General features: G+C 37.8%; 1 protein-coding gene across 3 annotated transcripts in view; it reads left to right on the forward strand.

Annotated features, from left to right (window-relative positions):
• The first annotated feature begins 1,028 nt into the window (after positions 1 to 1,028).
• The window catches only part of GLRB (glycine receptor beta), a 49,217-nt gene continuing 27,777 nt past the window's right edge, over positions 1,029 to 22,468 (forward strand). For 2 of the 3 annotated variants that reach the window (XM_053941406.1, XM_053941408.1), the window contains exons 1-4: positions 1,068 to 1,206; positions 2,529 to 2,682; positions 13,983 to 14,089; positions 16,476 to 16,543. In XM_053941406.1, coding sequence (XP_053797381.1) covers positions 2,561 to 2,682; positions 13,983 to 14,089; positions 16,476 to 16,543 — 297 coding nt within the window. In that variant the 5' untranslated portion in view covers positions 1,068 to 1,206; positions 2,529 to 2,560. Of the gene's footprint in view, positions 1,207 to 2,528; positions 2,683 to 13,982; positions 14,090 to 16,475; positions 16,544 to 22,468 lie in introns of all 3 variants that reach the window. The other variant, XM_053941407.1, reaches the window with a different exon arrangement.

A 22,468-nucleotide genomic window follows, 5' to 3' on the forward strand; every position in this document is an offset into this window, starting at 1 on the left:
TCTCTGGCTGCTTGTGGGACAATGAAAGAGCAAAGGAGGTGGTCCTCATCCCAGGGAGCTGGGCCTATGCCCTGGCCCTACATCAGCTTGGACCTGGTTGTTGCATCTGTGCTGTTGCCAGGATAAGGCTGTGAGGAGTGGAAGGTGGGCTGGCAAGTTCTCCCTGCCCATCCTGGTGTCTTGCCCCTTCCCTAGGCCTGGTAAGGGACTGCTGGAAAAAGAACCAATCCTCACCCTTATACAACCTCTTTTCAGTTGTAGAGAGCAGAAAAGTCTTGTCTGAGCCTTCTTTTCTCCAAGCTAAACATGCCCACCTCTCAGCTACTCCTCATAGGACTTGCTATCCAGACCCCCCACCAGCTTTGTTGCCCTTCTTTGGACTCTCTACAGAACCTCAATGTCCTTCCTGTAGTGAGGGGCCCAAAACTGAACACAGGATTTGAGGTGCAGCCTCACCAGTGTGAAGTACAGAGGGCCAATCACTGCCCTGGTCCTACTGGCCATGCTATTGCTGATCCAGGCCAGGATGCTACTGGCCTTCTTGGCCACCTGGGCACATGCTGACTCATGTTCAGCTGGCTGTTGATCAGCAGCCCCAGAGCTCTTTTGGGCAGCCTTGCAGTCACTCTCCCCCAGCCTGTAGTCCTGCATGGGGTTGTTGTGACCAAAGGGCAGGATGCCTTGGCCTTGTTGAACCTGATACAATTGGCCTCGGCCCATCGATCCACCATTCCGCTAACCTGTGCAAGACTGCACTCGCTCTTCCTCTCAGCCTACTCAGTCCCTCTCTGCTAATATTCTCTTGTTCGTGCCAACTCTATTTGGTAGCTCTCAACACCCCGACCGAACGCATTCTCCTCCAGCCAGAGACCAGAGGATGCTTCGCTCCACCACCCCCTTCTCCACCTCCCACCGCCTCGCCGGTGCCCCGCGTCCAGCGGCGGGAGGGGGGGGGGGGGTCCAGGGAGCCGGGCCCGCTGCCCCCTCCCGACGCGCAGTGCCCGCGTGTGGGCGGGCTCCGGGACGTGCTCGCCGGGGAGCGCCGCGGCGCCGCACATGCTCACTGGCCGCGGAGGCACCGCCGGAGGTAGGGGCTCGCTCCGCCGCCGGAGGAGCCGCGCTGTCGCTGCGGCCGGGCCGCGGCATGGCCCGCCCGCTCCCGGGCCGCCGCCGCCTCTGAGCGCGGCGGGATCGCAGCGTCCCGCGGTGAGCGCGGGGCGCGGGCGGCGCGGCCGTGGCGGCGGCGGGGCCGCGAGTGCGGGCGGGGCCCGCGCCCCCCGTGGGGCGGGCGGGGGATCGAGGGTCCGGCCCGAGGGCCACGTTCCGCCGGGAGGCACGGCCGAGCCCCGTCAGCACCTCGGCCAGCGCCGGTGGGGCGGTGGCGGGCGGCGGTGGGGCACGGCCCGGGGGTGCTGCCGGGGGAGCCCCGCTCGTCTCGTCCTCCCGCTCCCCGCGGAGCGCCGGCTGCGCTCGGCAGCGCGGAGGCCGCTCCCTTCCCGGTGCTGGGAGGCCTCGGGCCGGGAGGCCGGGCGAGGGGCCGGTGGCGGCAGGGGCAGATCCGCGACCTTTCCCGGCCGGGCCGCGGGGGTGGCGATGCTGCGGCTCCCGGGGAAGGGGGAGCTGAAGCATCTCGGTGCCTCCCCGAGGTGAAGGAAAAGAGAGAGATGCACAGATCTTTGAAAACAGTGGGGGGAAAAAATCCAAGTAAATAAAAGTAGAAAAAGCAGCAGGTTCTGAGGCATCTGCGAGATTTCTGTTGGCCCAAGGAAATGCTTGGGAATTATCTGTAGGATGGCAAACAAATGGAAAATGCCTTGGGTGCCGCAGTGCTGTGGCCAGGGGCAGGTGGGGCTGCCTGTGGCCAAACACAAACTCATCTCCTGGCCTTTGGGGTATGTGCTTTTGCCCCAGAGAAGTTTAAATATTAAGCTGAGCACGATGCAATAAAGCATAGTATTGCGGGTTGTGTTTAGTCATCTTTGCAAGGCCCTGTCAGTGCTGGCTCTGCAGTGGAAATGCTTCATGCAAAATTGTTGTGTTTAAATTCTGTACATAAAATTATATTTATAACCTCTTCTCATAACCGGTGTTGAAATGATTGCTATTTTATCTGTGCAAGGTCATTGAGAGCTTGCAGTTCTTCGCCTGGCTACATGACTGGTTGACATTGTATTTAATGCAGTTGATACATTTCTGGTGAGGAACCCCTTTCCAAGCTTCTGAATATTTTTGGTTAGGCAGTCTTTGAAAGACATCACATTTCTAAACATACTGAACCTAAACATACAAACCTGCATTTAAATCTGTTCCTCACTGTCAGTTTGAACTTTGGGAAGCTACTTGGCTCTCTGGAAATTGCCTAAGTCAGTTTCATGTCAGGGATACATGTGAATAGATTCTCTCTCCCAGGATGATGAAGGACAGCAAAAAACCCAACTCCCATGAAGCATTTGTTTACTTTTTGCAGGTATGTATTTCCTTTTGCCATATCCAGCCCTACTAACATAAGCTGCTTTCTTTTACCACAGACTGAAGATTTCTCTGAAGTGTAATCTTCAAGATGAAGTTCTTACTAGCGATTTTATGTTTCATCTCATTCTCCTTATGGATTGAAGAAGTCTATTCCAAAGAGAAGTCTTCAAAGAAAGGAAAAGGGAAAAAGAAGCAATATCTATGTCCATCGTATGTTCCTGCTTTCTTTTATGCTTTTGTATGATGGTGATCCTGCCCTGTTTTTAACAGTGGAAATTATATGGCAATTGAAGTAGAAGGGGGTGCTTTCTGCTGAAAGGTTGGGGTCTGTGGTGGGAATGGGTTTGACCAGCATTGTAGCTAAGTTCTGTCACTGTGTTCCTTCTGCAGCAAGTCTGTTTTAGTGCAAGGGAAAATCTCAGCCGCAGTAATTGTTCCTTTCCTTGTGGTGATTTCAACCCAGTGCCTTGCTATTTATGGGGACACAGTAGCGTGGTCCCATAGCGCTGTGCTGTCTAGCATCATGTTGCAGGTGTATTGGTGAAAGCAAGGAGGGTGCAAAACTGTCATGATGAATTTCAGCTTCTGCTTAGCTAGTTCTGTAAGAGAAGGCTTGTCCTGCACATATTCTTGTTGCATGTTGAATAGAGCTAAGGTCTTCATCATCTTTCATCAATCATGTACAGTACTATAACTTTTATGGAGGTATATTGATTGTTGCTATAAAGTATGCCCTTATGGAATAGTCTGCCTGTAAAAATACAGGAAATTATAATCTGTGATTGCCCAGTTGAATAGAGGATGTGTTCTGGACACCTATGATTACTTGATGTTAAAAATACTCCCTCTTTCTAATGCCTACCACACTTTATATTGTGATCCATAAGATAATATTTTATTTGTGAGTGCTATTTTTATAGTTTTCTTGGCCAGCCTTGCTGATTTTTTAGTGTTATGTTGTAAATATCTGAAGAAAAGATTGATGGACTACAATAAGTTGCCAGTAAGTGTAGAAAATTACTATGACTGAAATAATAAAATTGTTTAGACAAAGTTAAAACATATTTCTTCTTTGGCCATAAAAGAGGAGGTACAGAATGTTAGACTGGCTATTTAACATTAATCAACTTTTTCCTAAGAAAAAACAAAGTAAAAGTGGAATAATCAGACAGAAGCATTGTTCAAGTAATACTTTTTAAAGTTTCCATTCTTTTCAAATATTGACAGTGATGTCAAATTTTAGAATGTTTCTACATATGGTGCATGTCTTCCTTCTCTTTTTTTATATCAAACCTAAAAAATTGTATTTGTCATTAGATTTGAATACCTTAAGTTATGTCTCAAATGTGATCATGGCTCATCTGAAATGACCCCTACCCATTCTTTCCCTTTTAAAATTAAGCTGAGTTCTGAATGAGGCTTTTGGTCTGAGCTACTGTGACAGTTTATAGCAAGGAGAGAAATGTCAGGGTTCCCAGGACAGGCATCAGAACAGAAGCCCTTGGAAAGTGAGTTAGGCAGCTGGGAATTGAATCCAGGTCTTCCGTGGTCTTGTTTAAATACCCAGCATTTCCCCCTGTTCTTGACTAAGTTTTAGTAGAATTCAAAACAGCAGTGTCATTTTATCTTTGTGAGTGGATTTTTCTTGTTTGTTTTTATTTTGAGCCCTGTATTTCTTGGTGCCATTAAATATGATGTCATTTGTCACCAATACACTTGAAAAAACATTGAATACCTGCCATCGTTTTCAAAATGATACTTTTCCAGTTGAAGCTGTCTGAAAAATACTGGTGAATCCAGTACTTGTTGATCCATTGTGCAGTGTTGTTGACCAGACTTGCCATAGCAATGAGTCCTGTTCGATCTCCTGAATAATGACCAAGTTGTCTATATCTTACTTGGCTGAAGTTCACAGCTTGAGGGACAGCCACTTGTAATAGTGGGGTTACTGTTTCTGTGGCTGGCATCTAGAAGACCTGTCATGTGAATGAGCAATGAAAATCAACTCTATCTGGCAGAGAAATTGTCCAATGCTCTCTTAACTCAGGCTGCTGTTGGCAAACTTCCAATGATCCACATTTTTTAAATGATTTTTCACAAAACTTCTTGTTTTGGTGACACTCTGTGTTGTAAAAGAGGTTGACTACTAGAAGTAATTTTTTCTTTGTGAAAAAAGAAAAAAGTCTTTCCTCAGAATCAAACCAAAACACAATGCGGTGGAGAGGGAATCAAGTGACACTATAAGGGTTGACTAAAACTACTCAAGGAAATGTCTAAATGAAAAAAATTCCTAGTAATCATTAAAGAAATCTTTTAGAAGAATGCATTTTATTTTTTTTTAACAAAAAATTAAATTTTTACATAATTTATAAAATTGAATGGCGCAAATTCCTAATGTAAGTGTACATTTATAAGTTAAACTCTTAATCCACCTTTAATTTGCATTGGTTACTGGTGCAATAAAATTTAAACCTTAATTGTAACAAATTATTGCCTTTTGTTTCCTTGCAACATGTGAAAAGCTGAATTTTAATTCTTCAAGAGAACAAAAAACTGCATTAGTAGTTGTATATGGAGCAGTCTTCTCTTGCAAACTTTATAACGAAATTCAAATCTATGCAAATCATTATTCAGGAAAAACATATTGAATCTCATCTTACTGCCTGAGTTCCTTAATTTGATGTTAAGAAATGGATGGCTACAAGACTAGTGGGACTTTATCATGTATTTGTTTGGATAAAAAATAAGCATACTTGAACTTTTCCTTTTATGGCTCTCCAGAATACAAGCCTTTTGCTAAATGTGCCCCTCTGGCATGAAATTAACTACTATTAGGATAAGATGAAAACAAGCTGATTAGAAACCCCATAAAAAGTTCATTATTGTCTCATAAACAGATATTTGCTTCCTTAAATTAGGAAAATTCTATTTTGTATCTTAGAGCAAACCCTGGTGATTATTCATGATGCTGTACTTCTCAGTGCATTGTGTGATAGTGTCTTGATTTGTCATCTTATTTTCATTTATTCCTGAAACTGTTTTTCCCAGGTTTTTATTGAAGGGCTTCTTGAAGGTGATGCTTAATCATTTGGTTCTTACTTTGATTTAATGCTTTGTCAGAACAGATGTAAGATTTCACTTCTTACATTTAGATCATTTTCCTTCTTACCTCAGGCTTTCCAAGTGAAAGATAGAATAATTATACTTCTGTCTGATTCCTGAATCTTTGTTGATTAACAAAGAAATTGACATATTGGGCCTAAAATGTTGTAGTAGAGAGTTTTGCACCATGAATCTTGAGAAACTGGCTTCTACAGATACAAAGTGCAGTGGAATACAAAGCTTTAGTAACAAAACTTTTGCCTTTTGTTTCCATGGAAAATATTTTTTTAAAAAATCAGGCCCACCCCTTCAGAAAAGAAAAGTGTATTACTGTTTACAAAGCTTATTTTTAAATTTCATATACTTAATACAGATGATTTTTATACAGATGCAGATGGATTAAATCACTTGATCTCTTTCCTGCTGACAGACTGCCCATACTAGCATGACCTTTGTTACTTAGTTTTTATTAACTTCTTAATAATTCCTCTTAATACCTTGCTTCTCTTAAACATGTGGGACAGTTAGCTGTGACTTAGAGCACTGCTGAAAAATGTTTTTCTTTTTGTTACACCATAATAAACATATCAGGTATTTTACGGTGTTTGAGCTGCTGCTATCTCCACAATCCTTAGCAGCCTGGAAAACTTAAAACTACTCACAAGATCTCTAGACAAATAAAATTATAAGAAAAGGGAAGTTTGGTTATTACAGAGTTACAGAATGAATAGATAATTCTATTAGATAGAATAGATAAGTAAGAATGTCACATAGCAGCTAACAAAACCAGTAATGACTATGGTCATCATCACAGCTATCCCTGTTAATTATAGTTTTAGGATGACTCAGCTGTTCACTTGCACATCATTCACTTCTGAAGAGCTCTCAGCGTCCCTAATGCCACAGCAACGCTGAGAGCAAAACCTCAGTCGCTAAATCTCATCCTTTTGTCTGGGTAGCAGGACTGTGCTTTGAAAACAGCATCCCTCTTCACCTTTATGCATTTGTCCACTAAATACTCTATAATATCTACAGAGACCTTTTTTATGCACAAAGCAGGGGTACAAATCATATTTGGCTTGTATTGAATAAAGCATATCAGCTACTTCAGAAACTGTGAAATGGCCCTCTAAGCCCTCCAGAAAACATGGCTTGTGCCATCTGCCAGGGCAGAAGCTTAGAAAGGTCACAGATGCGAAGGTTCAATAAACAGCTTCTTTTAAAAAACAACAACAAAAGACAGTGGAACTAGGGAAAAAAGGCTTTGATGTGTTTAAAGCAGAGTTGTATGAAACTCTGTCCTCAATTTTCTCTTGGTTAACTTTAAGCTTCTGACATACTCTTCCTATTAATAATAAAGTAAAAGTTCAAAATATAATTTATACTGTGGGTCCTCTCCACTTCTCCATGAACTGTAACTTCTTTATCAAGTGTTTGGATAAACATCACCTCTCTATCTGTAGTAGATGATCAACCCCAAAATGTAAATGGTGGGAAAGTGGCATCATGTCTCTCTTCATTCCCATCTTCTAGAAGACACTGTTGATAGTCTGTGAACATTTTCATCTGTAGGTGAGGTGGAAGTGTTTATACACTTTGTGGGAGGAGGTGGAATGAAGTTGAAAGGAAAGCCTGAATTTGGTTGTGGAAGAAGATACATCTGACAGTCATTCCAATGATAAGTACTTTGCAGAGCCCAGGTCTTGTTCCTATAAAAATTCTTCTGCCCTATAGTAACAGCAGTTGGTCAATGCTTTTATTATCCTGTATGATGTAACTCTCACGGAAAGCTGTGATCCCAGATAGAGGGCCACATTCCAGAATGTTTGAGAATTTTTTTCAAAATGGTTAAATGGTTAAATCACTGCCAGTGGTGATGGGCAGTAAAAGATAAAGCTGTATAAGCAAAACCTAAACTGTCTTGTAAAACAGTAGTTAAGCATGACAGACTGGTTCTCGTTCAGTAACTTTCTCTCTTGGTGAGCAACGTTTGCTCTGTTCTGAACACCGGAGTGATGAGACGCTCTAATTGTGTGGAAAAGTTACAGACTGTGTATGTCATATGCAACCTCCAGATTAGAAAAAAATTGGATCTGTGGGTTGAATTGCACCACCTTTACCTAAGCCCAAGGAAAACCATAGGTCTAAATTCTGTTGTCAAGGCAAATTATATAGAATGCTTTCCTCTTATGCTTATGCTTTCCTCTTATATCACCATTTGTACCACCATGCAGGTAGTTAGATTTTACCTTCTATTGTCTCCATACTTACAGCATTTGAAAAAAAAAATACTAGTGTATGGAACTGATGTAGATAAATTACTTCAGAAATGTTGCTGAAACATTTTGATGCTTATCCTGTTTTACATCTGTGTGTTATATCGAGACATCACAAGACACCCATTATGCACGAGGGTCACAGGTGGTGACTGGTGGAATGCAGAGATGCCTAAGCTAGGAGCAAGCAAGCTAACTTTAGCAAAAAAAAAAGCATTACTGAGAGCAGTACTAGTTCAGGCTGAGTGAAATACCGTGCTAACCTGGTTCTATTGGTTTGGGGGCTGTCAAATCTGTGGCAGGCAGATGAACCAGCTTGCTTTTCTCAAGTTTAGTGAATAATAAGGCACTTCAGAGTCCCATATAAACACTCCTTAAGGTGTCTAACCCTGGGAATGTTGAATTATGAAACCAAAGCTGGATTTTAGAGGTTTCTGCAAGACAAGGACTGAAGTAGTGACACTAACAGCTATTGACACTACCTAACTGCAGGAAGGTTGTCTGTGTGTCCACTTTAGGAGATTATTCTCTTTGGTCTATGTACAACATGAAAGATGAAAGATGAGCTGTTTCACCCCCTCAACTCACAGTTCAAAATTCAGGGTGCCTAATCTGGGTTTCTGTTTCAAAATTAGCTATGAAGGAACCTTTCTCTTTTTTTCACTGCACTGCACTACCTCCGAATTTTGGTACTGAAACTACATATCTCATTTTAGGTTTTTAACTACCAACTGCATTCATGAAGACAGGTAAATGGTGACTTAGAGTTCCATAGTTTTAATGTAATTAGTGATACCACTTCTCATTGGAGCAATTAATCTTTTTAGGAATAGATGTGTCACCTTGCACAGTTTGAAAATGTAGCTATTAAACATACTAGAGATCAGAGAGATCACTCAGAAGAGTTTTATAGTATGTCATTGATATGTATTAACTTTTTTATGCCTAGAGTTATTGCACTCAGAAATCAAATGCCTGCAAATCAGAACACTGGTACTTTATACCAGGAAAATTGTACTTAAAATATATGGTGAGATAATAGATATTATGTTTCCCAAAACTTATTTTTACCTTTCTGACATGTACACAGCCATGTTATGTGACAAAAATGCCAGTTTCCATCATGTAGATTAAATAAACTGCACTGAAATCTGTGGTTTCAGCATCATATATGAAATTTTACTGGAGATAACAGTGTGAGTTGGAATACATATTTTTATCTGTCAGTAATCTAGAACTATGAAAAAACTTTCCTTCCTGTTTGTGTAGAATATTGTTTATATTCTTTCCTCCTGTAGCACTGCATGTGGAAAGGACTCCTTGTAACTTCGGTGAGCTCTGAGAGAATAAATGTCATGATGACCTATAGAGATATAATGTCTTCTAACACATTTGCCTAAGATACATGTAAAGCTATATAAATTTCAAACCAGGTATAATACATGCTTCCTTTTGTCATGCATATCTGCTTATCTAAAATTCTGTATTTTGATTTGTGAATTATGAAAATAATTACCTGTTGCCATCAACTTAAAATGTTGATCATGATCTTCAAAGGCAGTGATAAAATGTGTAGAGCTTCAGTGGAAGAGGAGATGAACACCTTACTGCATGTCCTGTGAAATAACAGTATGTAAAGCAATTCTTTGATTCGTCAGTGATACCAGATGTAACCTCCGAAAGACCAGGCATTTCACACAGGGATGTTGTAGCAAAAAACTAACTATACTTTGTTTTCTCTCTGGATTGTGAGGACACTGTTTGTAGAAGTGCAGATACTTCTGTGTATACAAGAATACTGGTTGTTTTCCATTTAATTTATTCAGAGACAGAAAAATCACTTTGGGTTTGGATATTTTGTGTGTTGGTTGTGTGGGCTTTTTTAATTGTTACTTACGTAAAATTTTTGGTAGGGAAAGTTATAGCTTTACAATTACTTGCTTTTAACTTTTCTTCATTAGCAGCTGTGAGGCTTCTGTTGCCTTATCCTTTGGTATTCACTGTATCTTGCTTAGAAATCATGAATTACTGTGAAGAGTGCTACATTCCTGTTTCTTAATGCTTTCCATCAGCTCCACATGCATTCAACACAGATCAAAATAAATGCATTAAAATTAAAGTAGGAAAATTGTAGGCTGAATTAGAAAAAATGGTAAATAATTTCTCAGTTGGTGTGTTGTTATGTGGGATTCAGCCTTCAGCAAACTGAAATAAGATTCTTCTATAAAGCCAGATCTCAGCTCAAATCCTTTTTGTCTTATGTGATATGCAAATATGCCTCTCATTAATTCATTCCATAATGGCCAATTAAGCAGGGGTTGTTGTGGCTCTAGGTAAATGTCTCACGTTAATAGTCCCAGCTTCTTTATCCAAGCACCTAACACATCCCATTAACTGTCTCATTAGGTCTTTTTGCTCATCTGTCACTCCAAAAATGTCCTTAACTTCTTAACTCACCCCAAAGAACTCATCTGATGTACTGATTTACAGGTGAAATTTAGGCATTTTGGTCAGCAAGGTTCTCAGAAGGAAAGCCAGTCATTGTGGTGAAATTTCCTTGTGTGCTTGTGTTCAATGATGGTAATTTAATGACAGTATACTGTAAAAGAACCACAGTGAAAATATGACTGATACTCAGCAAAGCTTTTTTTTCCCCAGTAGCTATTTCAACCACTTCATTCAAAGTGACCTTTAAAAGTAGCAATTACTGAATCTTAGTGCTTGTCGTCCTAACTCAAACCAGCCAATGTCATTGGATTTCACTTGGTTCTTAGATAAGCAAGGACAAATGCACTTATACACTAGTGTAAGTTCAAAACACAGCCCAATGACTTGTGGAAGATGTGATTGTGGTGTTCTTTACCAGCGAGCTATATTGCCCTTGTTCTTCCCATCACTGTCTTCCCAGTGCAATAAGTCTCCTTTGCCCAATTTTTGGATAGCTTTTGAACAAACAGCCTGAACAGATATTTGTATTAATATACTACTGCAGTGCAGCTCAGATCTCAAAAAACTACCACTTTATTCCTCTTACGTGAAGAGACAAATAAACCTGTCAGCAGTATTTGGCTTTCTTTTGCTGTTTGCTGCTCACTCATTTAATTTCTCAAACTTTTTTGTCTTTTCGTCATTGCTTTTTATGAGCGTCAGTATTTCATTTATCCTGTGTGGTTCAGTTTACTATTTTCACTATTTAATGAACTTCTTTGTATAACCCATAACAAAAATAATAAAAAAAAAGTATTTAAGTTTGTTCATTAGTTGTTGCTTGGATTTCTTTTCATATTTCATTATACTGGACATACATAATTTAGAAAGAAATCTAGTTGTCAGTATTAAGGAGATTCTTTTATAAATGTAGTTTTTGTAGACATCTGATGTAGAAGTTTTAGGTGTTAATATATGTGACTTGCAAGGAAGCAGTGACGTGAACCTTTCTGTATCAGATAAAACGCAGCATACAAAATGTTTGCCTACCTTTTTAATAGCTAAATGAACATTCTTTTCTGAATTACTCTTTCTAGAAAATTGAAAATAATCTTTATCTTTTGTTTTCCTTCTTTCCAACTAGTGGTAACAGCAAAAAAGGCATACAAAGCTGGTTTATGATTTTTCTGTAGCAATCTCTTAATTGGTAAAGGTCATCACTGAAAACCGAACACATGTCAAAATTACAGAATTTGAATAGAATAGAATAGAATAGAATAGAATAGAACAGAACAGAACAGAACATTTCAGCTGGAATGGACCTACAATGATCATCTAATCCAGCTGCTTGACCACAGGAGGAAATAAACTAATTCTTTTGCATAATGATCCAATTCTAAGTAAAATATAAAAACTTATAAACTCAGCCCTGGGAGGATTGTTTGAAAGAGAATTTGTCAGTTATTAGGAAAGGAGTTAGAACACATATTCCTTTTTTAATCACTCTAATATTAAATTAGCAGAGGATTATTGTATACAGAACATACAGATCTGTATACATAACAGGAAGGTAATATATGTTACTAAAAGTAAATGCTTCCTTGTTTTTTTAGAAGACCAGTCATCTCTGGAGAAGTTCTGCTGGAACAATTAGTTCACCTATGTGGTTGTTACAGATCACAGAGGTTTTAGTGTATTTACTTCTAGAGATGGGTGGGGAATTATATACTCCAGCCACTTAATGCTATTCCACAATCCTTTTCCTGTGTGTTATAGTTTAAGATATCCTCCTGGATAGATATTTCTTGGTAGGTACATCTCTGTGTAGTTTTTGGAACGCATACTTACCCTGCTAATTTCTGTTTAGCTGTCAAAATTTAAAGGAGGATTTAGTGCCATTATATTGCCATAATTTTTTCCTCATTTATAACATCAAGCAAATACAAGAAAATAGCTAAGCAGATATGCAGCTTTAGGTTTCAGAAATATCCTGAATAGAACAAAGAAAACAGAATCTGATTATTTTTTCCTGAACAATAAAATGCTCAATGGATATCAAGGAGACTGTGATATTATAAAATGCATTTATGTTTTCATAAATGGTTGACATATTTTTAATAATAGGGAACTCCTTCATAGTTTTATTTACAAATGTTTTAGTTGTTAAATGTTAACTGAGAAGATTAAATCTCTTTGGGAAGGCACAGTGAGTGCTACCAAGTCAGCAGATCTGATTCCCTTTTCCCTTATGGTTTGAGTTAAACCAGTTGTTTTTGAAGGTGAGGTTATTAATAAAAGCTCTTCAAGGGCTAGGATCTGGTCTCATCTCCAGTTTTCAATCAAATACTGATGTCATGCTATGCTGACATTTATTAATTAATTCATTTCCCAGTAATCAATAAGGAAAATGCTGAACAGGAGCTACCATAATTGAACATCTTAAAATCAGGAGGTCTAATACATTCATGTTGTTTTGTTTTGTGTTTTTTTAAACTGGTCAAAAGCCTTCTGTAGAGTTAATGTTTCCTTCAAAAATGTTTGAATAAGGTAGAAATCCCAGAGGACATGAAGGAACTGAAGGACGAGAAGAAAAAAAAATAACTGATATGTTATATAGAATAACCTGTAGGTCTGTCAAACTGACATTGGTATGAGAGAGAATAATGAAAAAAAGAAATTACAGGGTGAGGAAGGCAACAGCAGCTGATGCTGATTATGGAAAACATTAAGTAAATAAACTTGATCATTTTTTAAAATACATTTGTACATTAGTTTGCAAGAGGTGATAATGTTGATGCATATGAATTATACCTACGTAGGGTGTTCCTCTTGCCTTTACATGGCATCCTGGTTACTGGATTACAATGACAGAAAGCAAAGTAATCATAAAAGGGATGAAAAAGTGATTATGAGACAGAATTCAAAACTGGAAGCAGTCACCGAACAGGTTCTGGAAACATAAAAATTCATTATGAGCCTGCTTGGTGTTTAAAATACCTGGGGAGTGCATTGATGCACCCATATTGCTTTTTATTACACTCAATTTCATGTACCCCTGTAGTTACATTTACCTGTCTCAGGTTCTTTTTGATTGCAGCAATAGTTTTCATTTAACACCCAACAAAATAATGGCAAGATAAAGTAGATTTTTAAATTCCCCCTGTAAAACCAGAGAGTCCAAGGCCTTGTTTTCTGTAGTAAAGCTTTTATTAGCACTTGACAAAGAGATTATGCAATCCTCCAGTTCTAGGTGGAATAGCTGGCATGTGAGAGCAGGAGACTGCCAAAAGCCTCTGCATGGTTTGGCACCTACAAAGTGGCTGTCAATTTACTAAGGTTCCTAATCTGACAGTCACTAAAAATAGTTCAGGTGGCTTTTTTCTACTGATGAAGAAATCATGTCCCTCTGCATATTTTTGTTAGAAGGGAAGGGAACAGTTACTCAATTGCAGTTTATTTGCTTCCAAGTTTACAGTTAAGAGTATGTAAGAGAGCCTTTGTGTTTATTATACAAGTAGTTTCTTGAAAAATACTGCAACTTCTCAAGGAAAGGAAGACTATACAGTCTTCTACAGTATGGCACCTGAAAATAATGAACATTTTTTTGCTCGTGAAATGGCATTTATGGCATTACTTTAAAGTCACTTCAGTTTAAGCGTGCAATTGTTTCTGTCTTGATAGTAACTAATGAACTTTTTTTTACAGGCAGCAATCAGCTGAAGACCTTGCAAGAGTACCTGCTAATTCTACCAGCAATATCTTGAACAGACTGTTGCTCAGCTATGACCCCAGGATAAGGCCTAATTTCAAAGGTTTGTCAGATATTTCAGCCTTTTTTTTTTAACCTTTGGATTTTAACTTTTACTCTTTTCACAAAGAGAAAAATTATGTGGATATAATGCTCACAAGCTAAATTTCTGTTGTTGTTGTTTTTAATTGAAGCCTCCCTAGATAGTGTGAAACTGCAGAAGATACGTATGCTTTTGAGCTGAAAGATAATAGTTAGGATTTAATTTTCATAATAGTGTGTGATGCTTTATTACTATTTGCCTTATTTTATAAAAGATGTTTTAAGTGTAGAAATAGAATTTATGGAATAAGTTTTAAAAATATATTTTTATCCCTACATTTTAGTTAGACTCTGCTTTACAGGATTTTAAACCACCAGATTTCTCTATAGACATCCTTTAAGATGACTATAAAAAGTTGGGGTCAGCAGTATCACTATTAGCAAACTATACAATTATTAAATTGTATAGAAATGTGCAGAAAAAGTTGAAATACATATTCTCTGCAAAACCGCTAAGAATTCACACAAGTTAAGCTGTAAATTAGACTTTCCAGGAATTTGATTATTTACCTTCTGAAAAAAGAGGTAGACAATTTTATTACATATAGGCAGTGCAGCTCTTTCATTTTAAAACTCCTCATATAATTATATGAGCATTAAGAGATATTTTAACATGAATATCACTAGTAGGAAAAATTTGTAAATCTTAAATGTTTATTGTGGTTTTGAAGAGGTTATTTTCAGTTCTATTTAACAGCTTTATAAACATATTAAACTCAGTACTCAGCAAGTGTACTGCTTCTTTCTTATTCTCTGTAGAACCATATTTATATGTTTTCAACACTGAGTCTTGTCACAAAGAATAAATGTCCAGCCTCTTCTCTACTTGTTCTTCAGCATAATCAGCTTATAATCACAAAGCATGGTGCAGATTTCTTTATATTTTTGATAACTCTAATGGAAGTCTGGTAAGAATCAAGACAGAAGGGAAAGGAGGACATGTAATGTTAACTCAGAGGGAGGTGGAAGAAAAAGAACATTTTCTGACAAGTGGTTTGCCCATGTTAAAATGTTCCTTACACATGAGTGATTTTCTTGGGTGGCACATCCTATTCAAATCTGGAAGAGAGAGTACACTCTTGGCTACTAGTGATGTGATGGGTGCTCTGTCACATGCATCAGGCATTAAAAGAAGTATTGTGCTTATTGCATAACCAAAAGCATCACACTTTAATAGTTTGATTAAATAACCAAACCAAACAAATTGGTTTAACTGAAAAAGTGAAATTTTATCTTCATAAATTTCTGGTGAACAAGAGAATGAGTTTGAATTTATGTATTAAATGTACATAAAAATATTATATGCAGACCAACATGCTATTGGAAGAAACATATATTACTTTGTACTGTATTTGCTTAGTCAGTCAAAACAGTATTCATATAGTCTTATATCTCTTTTGTTGCTGAAAGTAGGAAGAAACCCACTGAGTATTTGTAACAGTGTAAATTATATACCTGCATCTAGTGGACATCCTGACACTCACACCACAGAGGTACTAAATAAGAGTAGTGGTCCATAATTAGTTCTCTCAGCTATCAGGCCACTTCTCCTTGCTCTGTGATAACTCTCTGTTAACACCAGATTAAATTACTGCCAATCAATTCCCACAGGGTGACAGAGGGCGGATGTAGCAGCTGTCATACCATCCCTCTTCAACTAAAGGAATCCTGGCTGTGGAAAAGAGAAAAAAATCCAGGCCATCTTAATATCTTCACAGCTGCTGACTTCTAGAAATTTTTCTTGGCTAATTGGTAACCATTGTAAAATTGAGCAGCTTTCCAACTCTTTCATACCAAGGCTAGATAGCTGTGAAAAATGCAAGCAATAATTTTTACCTGCCTGTATTCATACTTTACAGGCAGGTAAAGGCTTATTTACTTTACTTTCACGAAACGGTATCCTCTTAAAACATAAGGAAATATCTCATCATAAATCATAAACAGGTGATTTAGGATGATAGATTGTCATTATGACCTTGACAGTTAAAAGTGTCTCCTGCTAGAAATATGAATTGCCTCTATCCATTACATTGTGTGCAAAAGTAATAGTAGCTTATTCATTCTGAGATAACAGAAAATCATGGAATTCAAACACAAATAATTTAGATATATGGTCAGTGGTATTCTGTAAGATTAGCTCTGTGGACTAAAGATTTTTATTTTTCCCTTTTTCTTATCACTAGGTTAAAGAGGTTTAGTGATTTCTATTGACTTTGATAACTGTATATATACTAACTTAAAGAGATAAAGTTATATTGTGACATTGTGGTACCAGTATAAAGGAGCTCTAAATGAAGGATAATGTACCTTTAATGGATTGTAGCTCACTAGAATTATTTTTTTTGAAGGAATTCCAGTCGATGTTGCAGTTAACATCTTCATTAACAGCTTTGGGTCAATTCAAGAGACAACTATGGTAAGAGTGAAATTAAATTCATGTAGTACACATGGAGATTTTCTTACTAAATTAAACTTCAGACTGAAGATTATGAGCTACAGAAATAGAAATATTTTTTGTGGTTGCAGACACTGAGAATTAAGTTAATGGGGGGCTAGTGATTGTCTGTGCTTTATGCCATAGACCTAAACCTATTAATGTATGTCACTCTATATGTGTCCACAGATTATTGTAGCTTTAGAATCTGAATTACATGAAAGGAAATACATGGTTTCTAAGATGCAAGAGATAGACTAATTTCCATATGTTATTAAGTTAATTGGAAGAACTCATTTGGCAGTATGAGTTGAAGATCTTCCTGAGAGTTATTACATAGGTTGCTTGGTGTATTATTCAAAAAAAAAACAAAAAAACCCACTAAGATTATATAAGAGAGAAAAAGAAAAGACATGCATAAGGATAAAATGTATAGGCTCTTTATTTTATGTGGATCTGAAGATGGAAATAAACTGTGATGGAATACAAGGAACAGTAGTAAAGGAATAGACTATCAATCACCATAGCCTTTTAATGAAGTTTGCTGCTGTTTATTTTCTGTATGGGAAAGATGAACTGGGGAGTGAAGTTTATAAAAATATGTTTCCAGTTCAGCCAGAAAATTTCAACATGTCAGTAACAGGATGAAATAATCCTTACAGCAATTTTGACTTCTTTGTTTCTTTGGGAAATAAAATCAATTTAAAAATATGAATTGCTTCAGTAAAGCACTTTCTGGTATTTTGGGAATTGCAGATCTTTTTTTGTCATGGTGTTTCCAATAAATGCTATCAAAAATATTGCAAAAAATGCATTTAGTTATTGAAGGTGTCCTGACCTGATCAGGTTTTCCTTTTGTGTAAAAAAGAGGGGAGTGCACTGTGTCATGCCAGTACATGGAAAGCCACGGCCAAGACATGCACTGAGTGGGAGTTCTGAGGCATTCCCTGATCACTTTGGTGACCTGCTGCATTTAAAGCATTGAGGAAGTTCCCAAAATCAAGTTGCTTTTTTAAATGCTGGGACTAAGGCAGCATTCTGACACATAATGGCAGAGAAGCAATAAATCACAATACCACTAATAAGCAATAAAACACATTTTTTTGGTTGTTGGAAGTAAGTGCCCACTTAAAATTCAAAACCAGCTTATATGTCACCCTAATGAAATTCCAATAGGACTGCAGAGCCACTCCAAGTTGAACATACATGGTGGCTGGAACAATTTTGAGCAACTTGGTCAGAAATTTCTGTTTCTTTAGCTAGCAGAGATTTATGTTTGATTGCAAATGATAGTAAGTCAACTAATGGCATTAGCAGGAAGTGACATTAAAACAAAAAAATGAAAGTTTGCCCAAAAGGCCACAAGATTTATTTCTGAAAACAAAAAGAATACTCAAATTTAAAGAGGGGCAGGGAGGAAGAGCAGGAAAGTAGGACTGAGATAAGTGTCTTAAGATATCAAGTATATTGGGCCAGATGGCCCTTTCAAGTTTCTGAAATTAGTTGCATGCTTTAAAAAGTGACTTTTAAAGAGGCTTTTTTACAATTCATCCAGATTTAGACAGTAATAAAACATGAATGTGAGAGATTTGCTACCCCCAGACCCTCCAAAAAAAAAAAAAAAAAGTATGCTCTCCACAGCCATGTATGTATGCCTGTCTGTGCCTTCCTGATACTCACAAATTTACTAGGATGTGCTGTATGATAAGTCATGCTTTCCTCTATAGTTCAGAACTTCAGACACCATCCTTACTTTATGTTATGCTTTCATTTAGATTTCTATGTCTAGCTGATCACCATGATAGCTAAATATGTTTATGTGAAGTTTGGATTACTTCTTGATTACCTTAATCTAATACAGGAAGCATCGACAAAATTAACAGTCAGTTTGTTCTTCCATGTATTATTTAGAAAAGTCTTCCTGCTGCAGTGGGCATTGGATATTCAGGAATCACTTCTCTCTTGGGGATGGGTTTGTACTTGTCTTCAAATGGTCTGGCTAATATACCGGACAGTAGAAATGGATCGCTTAGAATAGGAAAAGACTTGTACTTCCAGAATCACAGGAAAAATATTTCCTGGAGGTGAGGCACCAAGTCTGTGAAGGACCAGAAGGGCCTCCTGAGTTCAGAAAGGAGACGTCTGTGGAAGTACCAGAACTGCTGAAAACGCTTCTTAGTGTTGGAGAAGAGAGTGGCTGGCTACAGCTCTACTATCTCTGGCATTGATGAGAATCATGAGGAGTATTGAGTTATAGACTGTCTCTAAAATTACCAGAAACTACTAAACTGGTTGGAGTGGTATCAAAATTTTTGAAATAATGTATTTCTAAGTTTTTCAGTCAATGAATTATTGTGATGATGCTTTGCTCTCTAGCCACTGCTGGCTGTAATAATTGAACTCATAAATTTTTGCAAAATCTATGTCGGAGTAAAGCCATGCTAAAACAACGATTCCTTCTTTTGTGTGATGGAAGTGTGGGGGAAAGTAACAATGGGTACCAGATGACTTGAAGACAGGTTATGATAGAAGGCCCAACAAATGTGTAGAGTGACAGTGAGAGAAGACCTTGCTTGCTGTCCTTCTGGTCCTGTGATAATTATATTCTTAGCTATACAGTTGGCTCATCCTCAACAAAGAGTTGAGATTAGCTCCTTTTGAGGTAGAGTCTGCTTAGATTTAAGAAAGGAGGGAATTTCTTTATAGAAAATCATTGAAGTTACTTTGTTTTAAAGCAAGAGAGTACCCATTTTGTGGGTCCTATGCCCAGAATCCTGTATCACTTTAATCAAGCCTTTTTGAAGAATCTGAAGGGCAAATGTTTGCTCTGTGTTTAGAAAGGCTACTGTTCATGTTGTGTTGTTCAATATTGAAGAGAATTGCAGTGCTTCCACACACTTATCAAGTAAGTCTCCTGGAAAAAACTAAGCAAAAGAACTAGTGAACTACAGAGAGAATCAGAATTTGTACAGATAAAAAGGAGAAGAGCTAATGCCAGAGCTGCTACCTTCCAGTAAACTCCCTTTATCTTGAACCCTGTAACTTGTTTCCTTCTCTATCGTTAGACCACTTGTCAAGGATTCCATGTTAACTCTGCTTCTGAGTTTGCACATGTATTTTCAGACTGCAGATTTGTGGTATAATATGGTGATTATATCACATTTAGAAACAGTTTTAAACTGGATGACCAGTCAAGGATTCCTAGGGATAGAGAGTTTCTGGTATAAATACCCATAGGGCTATAATATTTTTTTCTGTGATGATGATCTGACTTTCTGTCTACAGAATCTATGTTCAAGGTTTTTGCTTGCAGTGTGACCTTTCTTCACTGACTCAAGCAACAAAACACCAGTTCTTCCTTCTCCTTTACTTTAAAATCTTACAGAAATATCCTTTTAATATTAATAACTATAAAAAACATTCAATTTCCTTATTTTAATCTTAAAAATGACATTTTCTACTTCATTAAAAGGAAGCACTATTATTGCCTTTATTGTATGAGTGCAGTTTATGTAGTAAGTCTTTCATGATCTTCTATGTGCTCTATTTTGCAAGGATATGTATAGGCTATGCTTGCTTTCTGGCCTGAGGTGGTTTTCTGGCCACATGCCCACTATTTAGTAGACTTCTGAAATATTTCCTAGAATACCTCCCAACCTCCCTGAAAATGACATACGTTCTGTTGGAGTTACATGGGAAAACAAAGCCCTGTAGAATACTTCTGTATTTCCTTCTACCTGACAGATCCTCCTAGCTCTGATGCTGATGTATATCTCTTCCATCCTCTTTCCCTAGTTTCAAGCTTTTTAGTTGCTATTTGACTCACCTTTACTATAAAATGTCAATCACTCTGCAAATGCAAAAAAACATTTGTAAAAGGTGCACCATTGTGCTCCATGCAGAATGTTTCTTCAGCCCCTGTTCAACCTAATTGTAATACACTTACTGAATCTTAAAATTCATTGTGCAAATTTGAGAGGACTGGTTACAGTCCTTCTTTCAAGATAAATTTTTACCAGATCATAATCCTTACTGCTGCCAGATGCTGTAAGGGTACATGCTCTTCTAACAAGTAGCTCTTTTGCACGTTGTTGTATGGCTAGCCACAGTTTTGTATTGTGACATCTCTGTGCTTCCTTCTACATTCTCTGTATTGCCTCAAGTATGTGGTGGCCTTCCTCTCCAAATATCCCTGTCAATGTCTCTATTTTGGGCCTGAACCTCCCCGTTTTAGATTAATGGGATTTTTCTTTCTCTGAGTTAAATGGGAAGAGACTCAAGTTCTTAAAATGTCAAAACATCTGATTGTTTGGTGTTTAAGTTCATTTGTAATAGAGAAATGAAGGAAATAAAATAGCATCCACCTGATCGTACTTCCAATTCTTATTTTACCAGTGTATTCTGCTTTTCAGTGATGTAAGCATCTCCTACTGAATGGGTAAGCTGAAGGCAAGTGTTGCACAGTGCTTATCATTTGCCTATGGCTTTGAGAAGGCATCTTATTTTGTTTAAAATTAGGGTAATGCACTTTTTTTATGGGGAAATTGAATTCAGTGTAACCAATAGTGTAATGCTTGTGAGCATGTATGGTATGCAGTATTTATTTCATATGGTTTAGAGTAATCTTTTTCCACTGAGAGAAGAAGTGCATATGGAATGGGAACTTCAGCAAGAAGCAAGTAAAGGAAAATTTCAATTATATACATATAATTGAAAAGATGCTTTCTGAGATAATGATCTGAATTCCCTCCAATTATGAAGCTTCTCGATGAGAGCCTTCCAGTATAAATTCACTTCATATTAACCATTTTTTTTTCTTCTTCTTTCTTTTGGCAAGACAACATAGGTCTTTGTATAAATAAGAGTCAGACTATGTATCTTTTTTCCAAAACCAACTACCAACAAGTACAAGTACTTAGTTTTGATACTTTGCTTTTCCTTACAAGACAGTAAGGAAAAATATTACACCGTATAGTGTAATAAAAAAATACTTGGGCTAATTTCACTGGTGGACTGGACATGGGAAAGTGGGCACTGTATTTAAATATACAGAGTAAATCAACAGAATAAATTATTCTGCATGAGGTCTTAGCCAAGAGGACTCCTTCTTGTTGAAGTTAGGATGACTGTCTCAACATGGCACCTGCTTTGGACTGCAAATGTAGTAAGTACAACAGAAGATAATTCAGTTGTATCAACAAAAAATGTGTAAGAGCCATTGACATGGAGAATAAAAAACTTCATAAAATTTGTTTTTATGCAGAATCCATTGACAAACCAAAAATATGTCGAGAACCTTCACTCCCACATTTCTAGCATTTTGCTATAATTGTAGAGCAGTAGCAGTGTTTTCACTGCTCTGAAAGACACCAGCCCTTGTCTCAGGAGGCTTTGTACCTAATAGACAATTAGAAAAAAAAACAAAGCCCACTATAGAAGGCAACTAGGAAGATTGGAGATAAAAATAATCTTACATACAGAATTTTCATTAATTTGGGTTTGTTTAACTTTTTTTCAACAATAACTTTATTCTTTCTCTGTATATGATCTGCCTAGTTTACGTATACATCAAAAAGAGGCACTGGCTTAAATGTAAAAGTAAAAAACAAAAATACTTAAGAGATAAGACTGAAAAATCCTAGCTGACATTCTAGGTTAGATTCTTCCTTCAGATGCACACAGCTTTCACTAAGGACAGAACACGTGCAGCGTATCATTTTGCCCTGAGACACATGCTACTCCAATTCCCAAAAGCAAAATTAGGTTCTCATTGAGCACTGCTCTACTACTGTCCTTTCTTCAGCCAGAGTCCTACTGATTTCAAAAGGAGATTTCTTCTGTAAAGCCTTGACTTCGTCTCTTTGAGACTGATTCAGTTTCTCCTTTCATACCTGCTACCTCAGTACT

Source organism: Vidua chalybeata, chromosome 4 (assembly GCF_026979565.1).
Source record: "Vidua chalybeata isolate OUT-0048 chromosome 4, bVidCha1 merged haplotype, whole genome shotgun sequence".
NCBI lineage: Eukaryota > Metazoa > Chordata > Aves > Passeriformes > Viduidae > Vidua > Vidua chalybeata.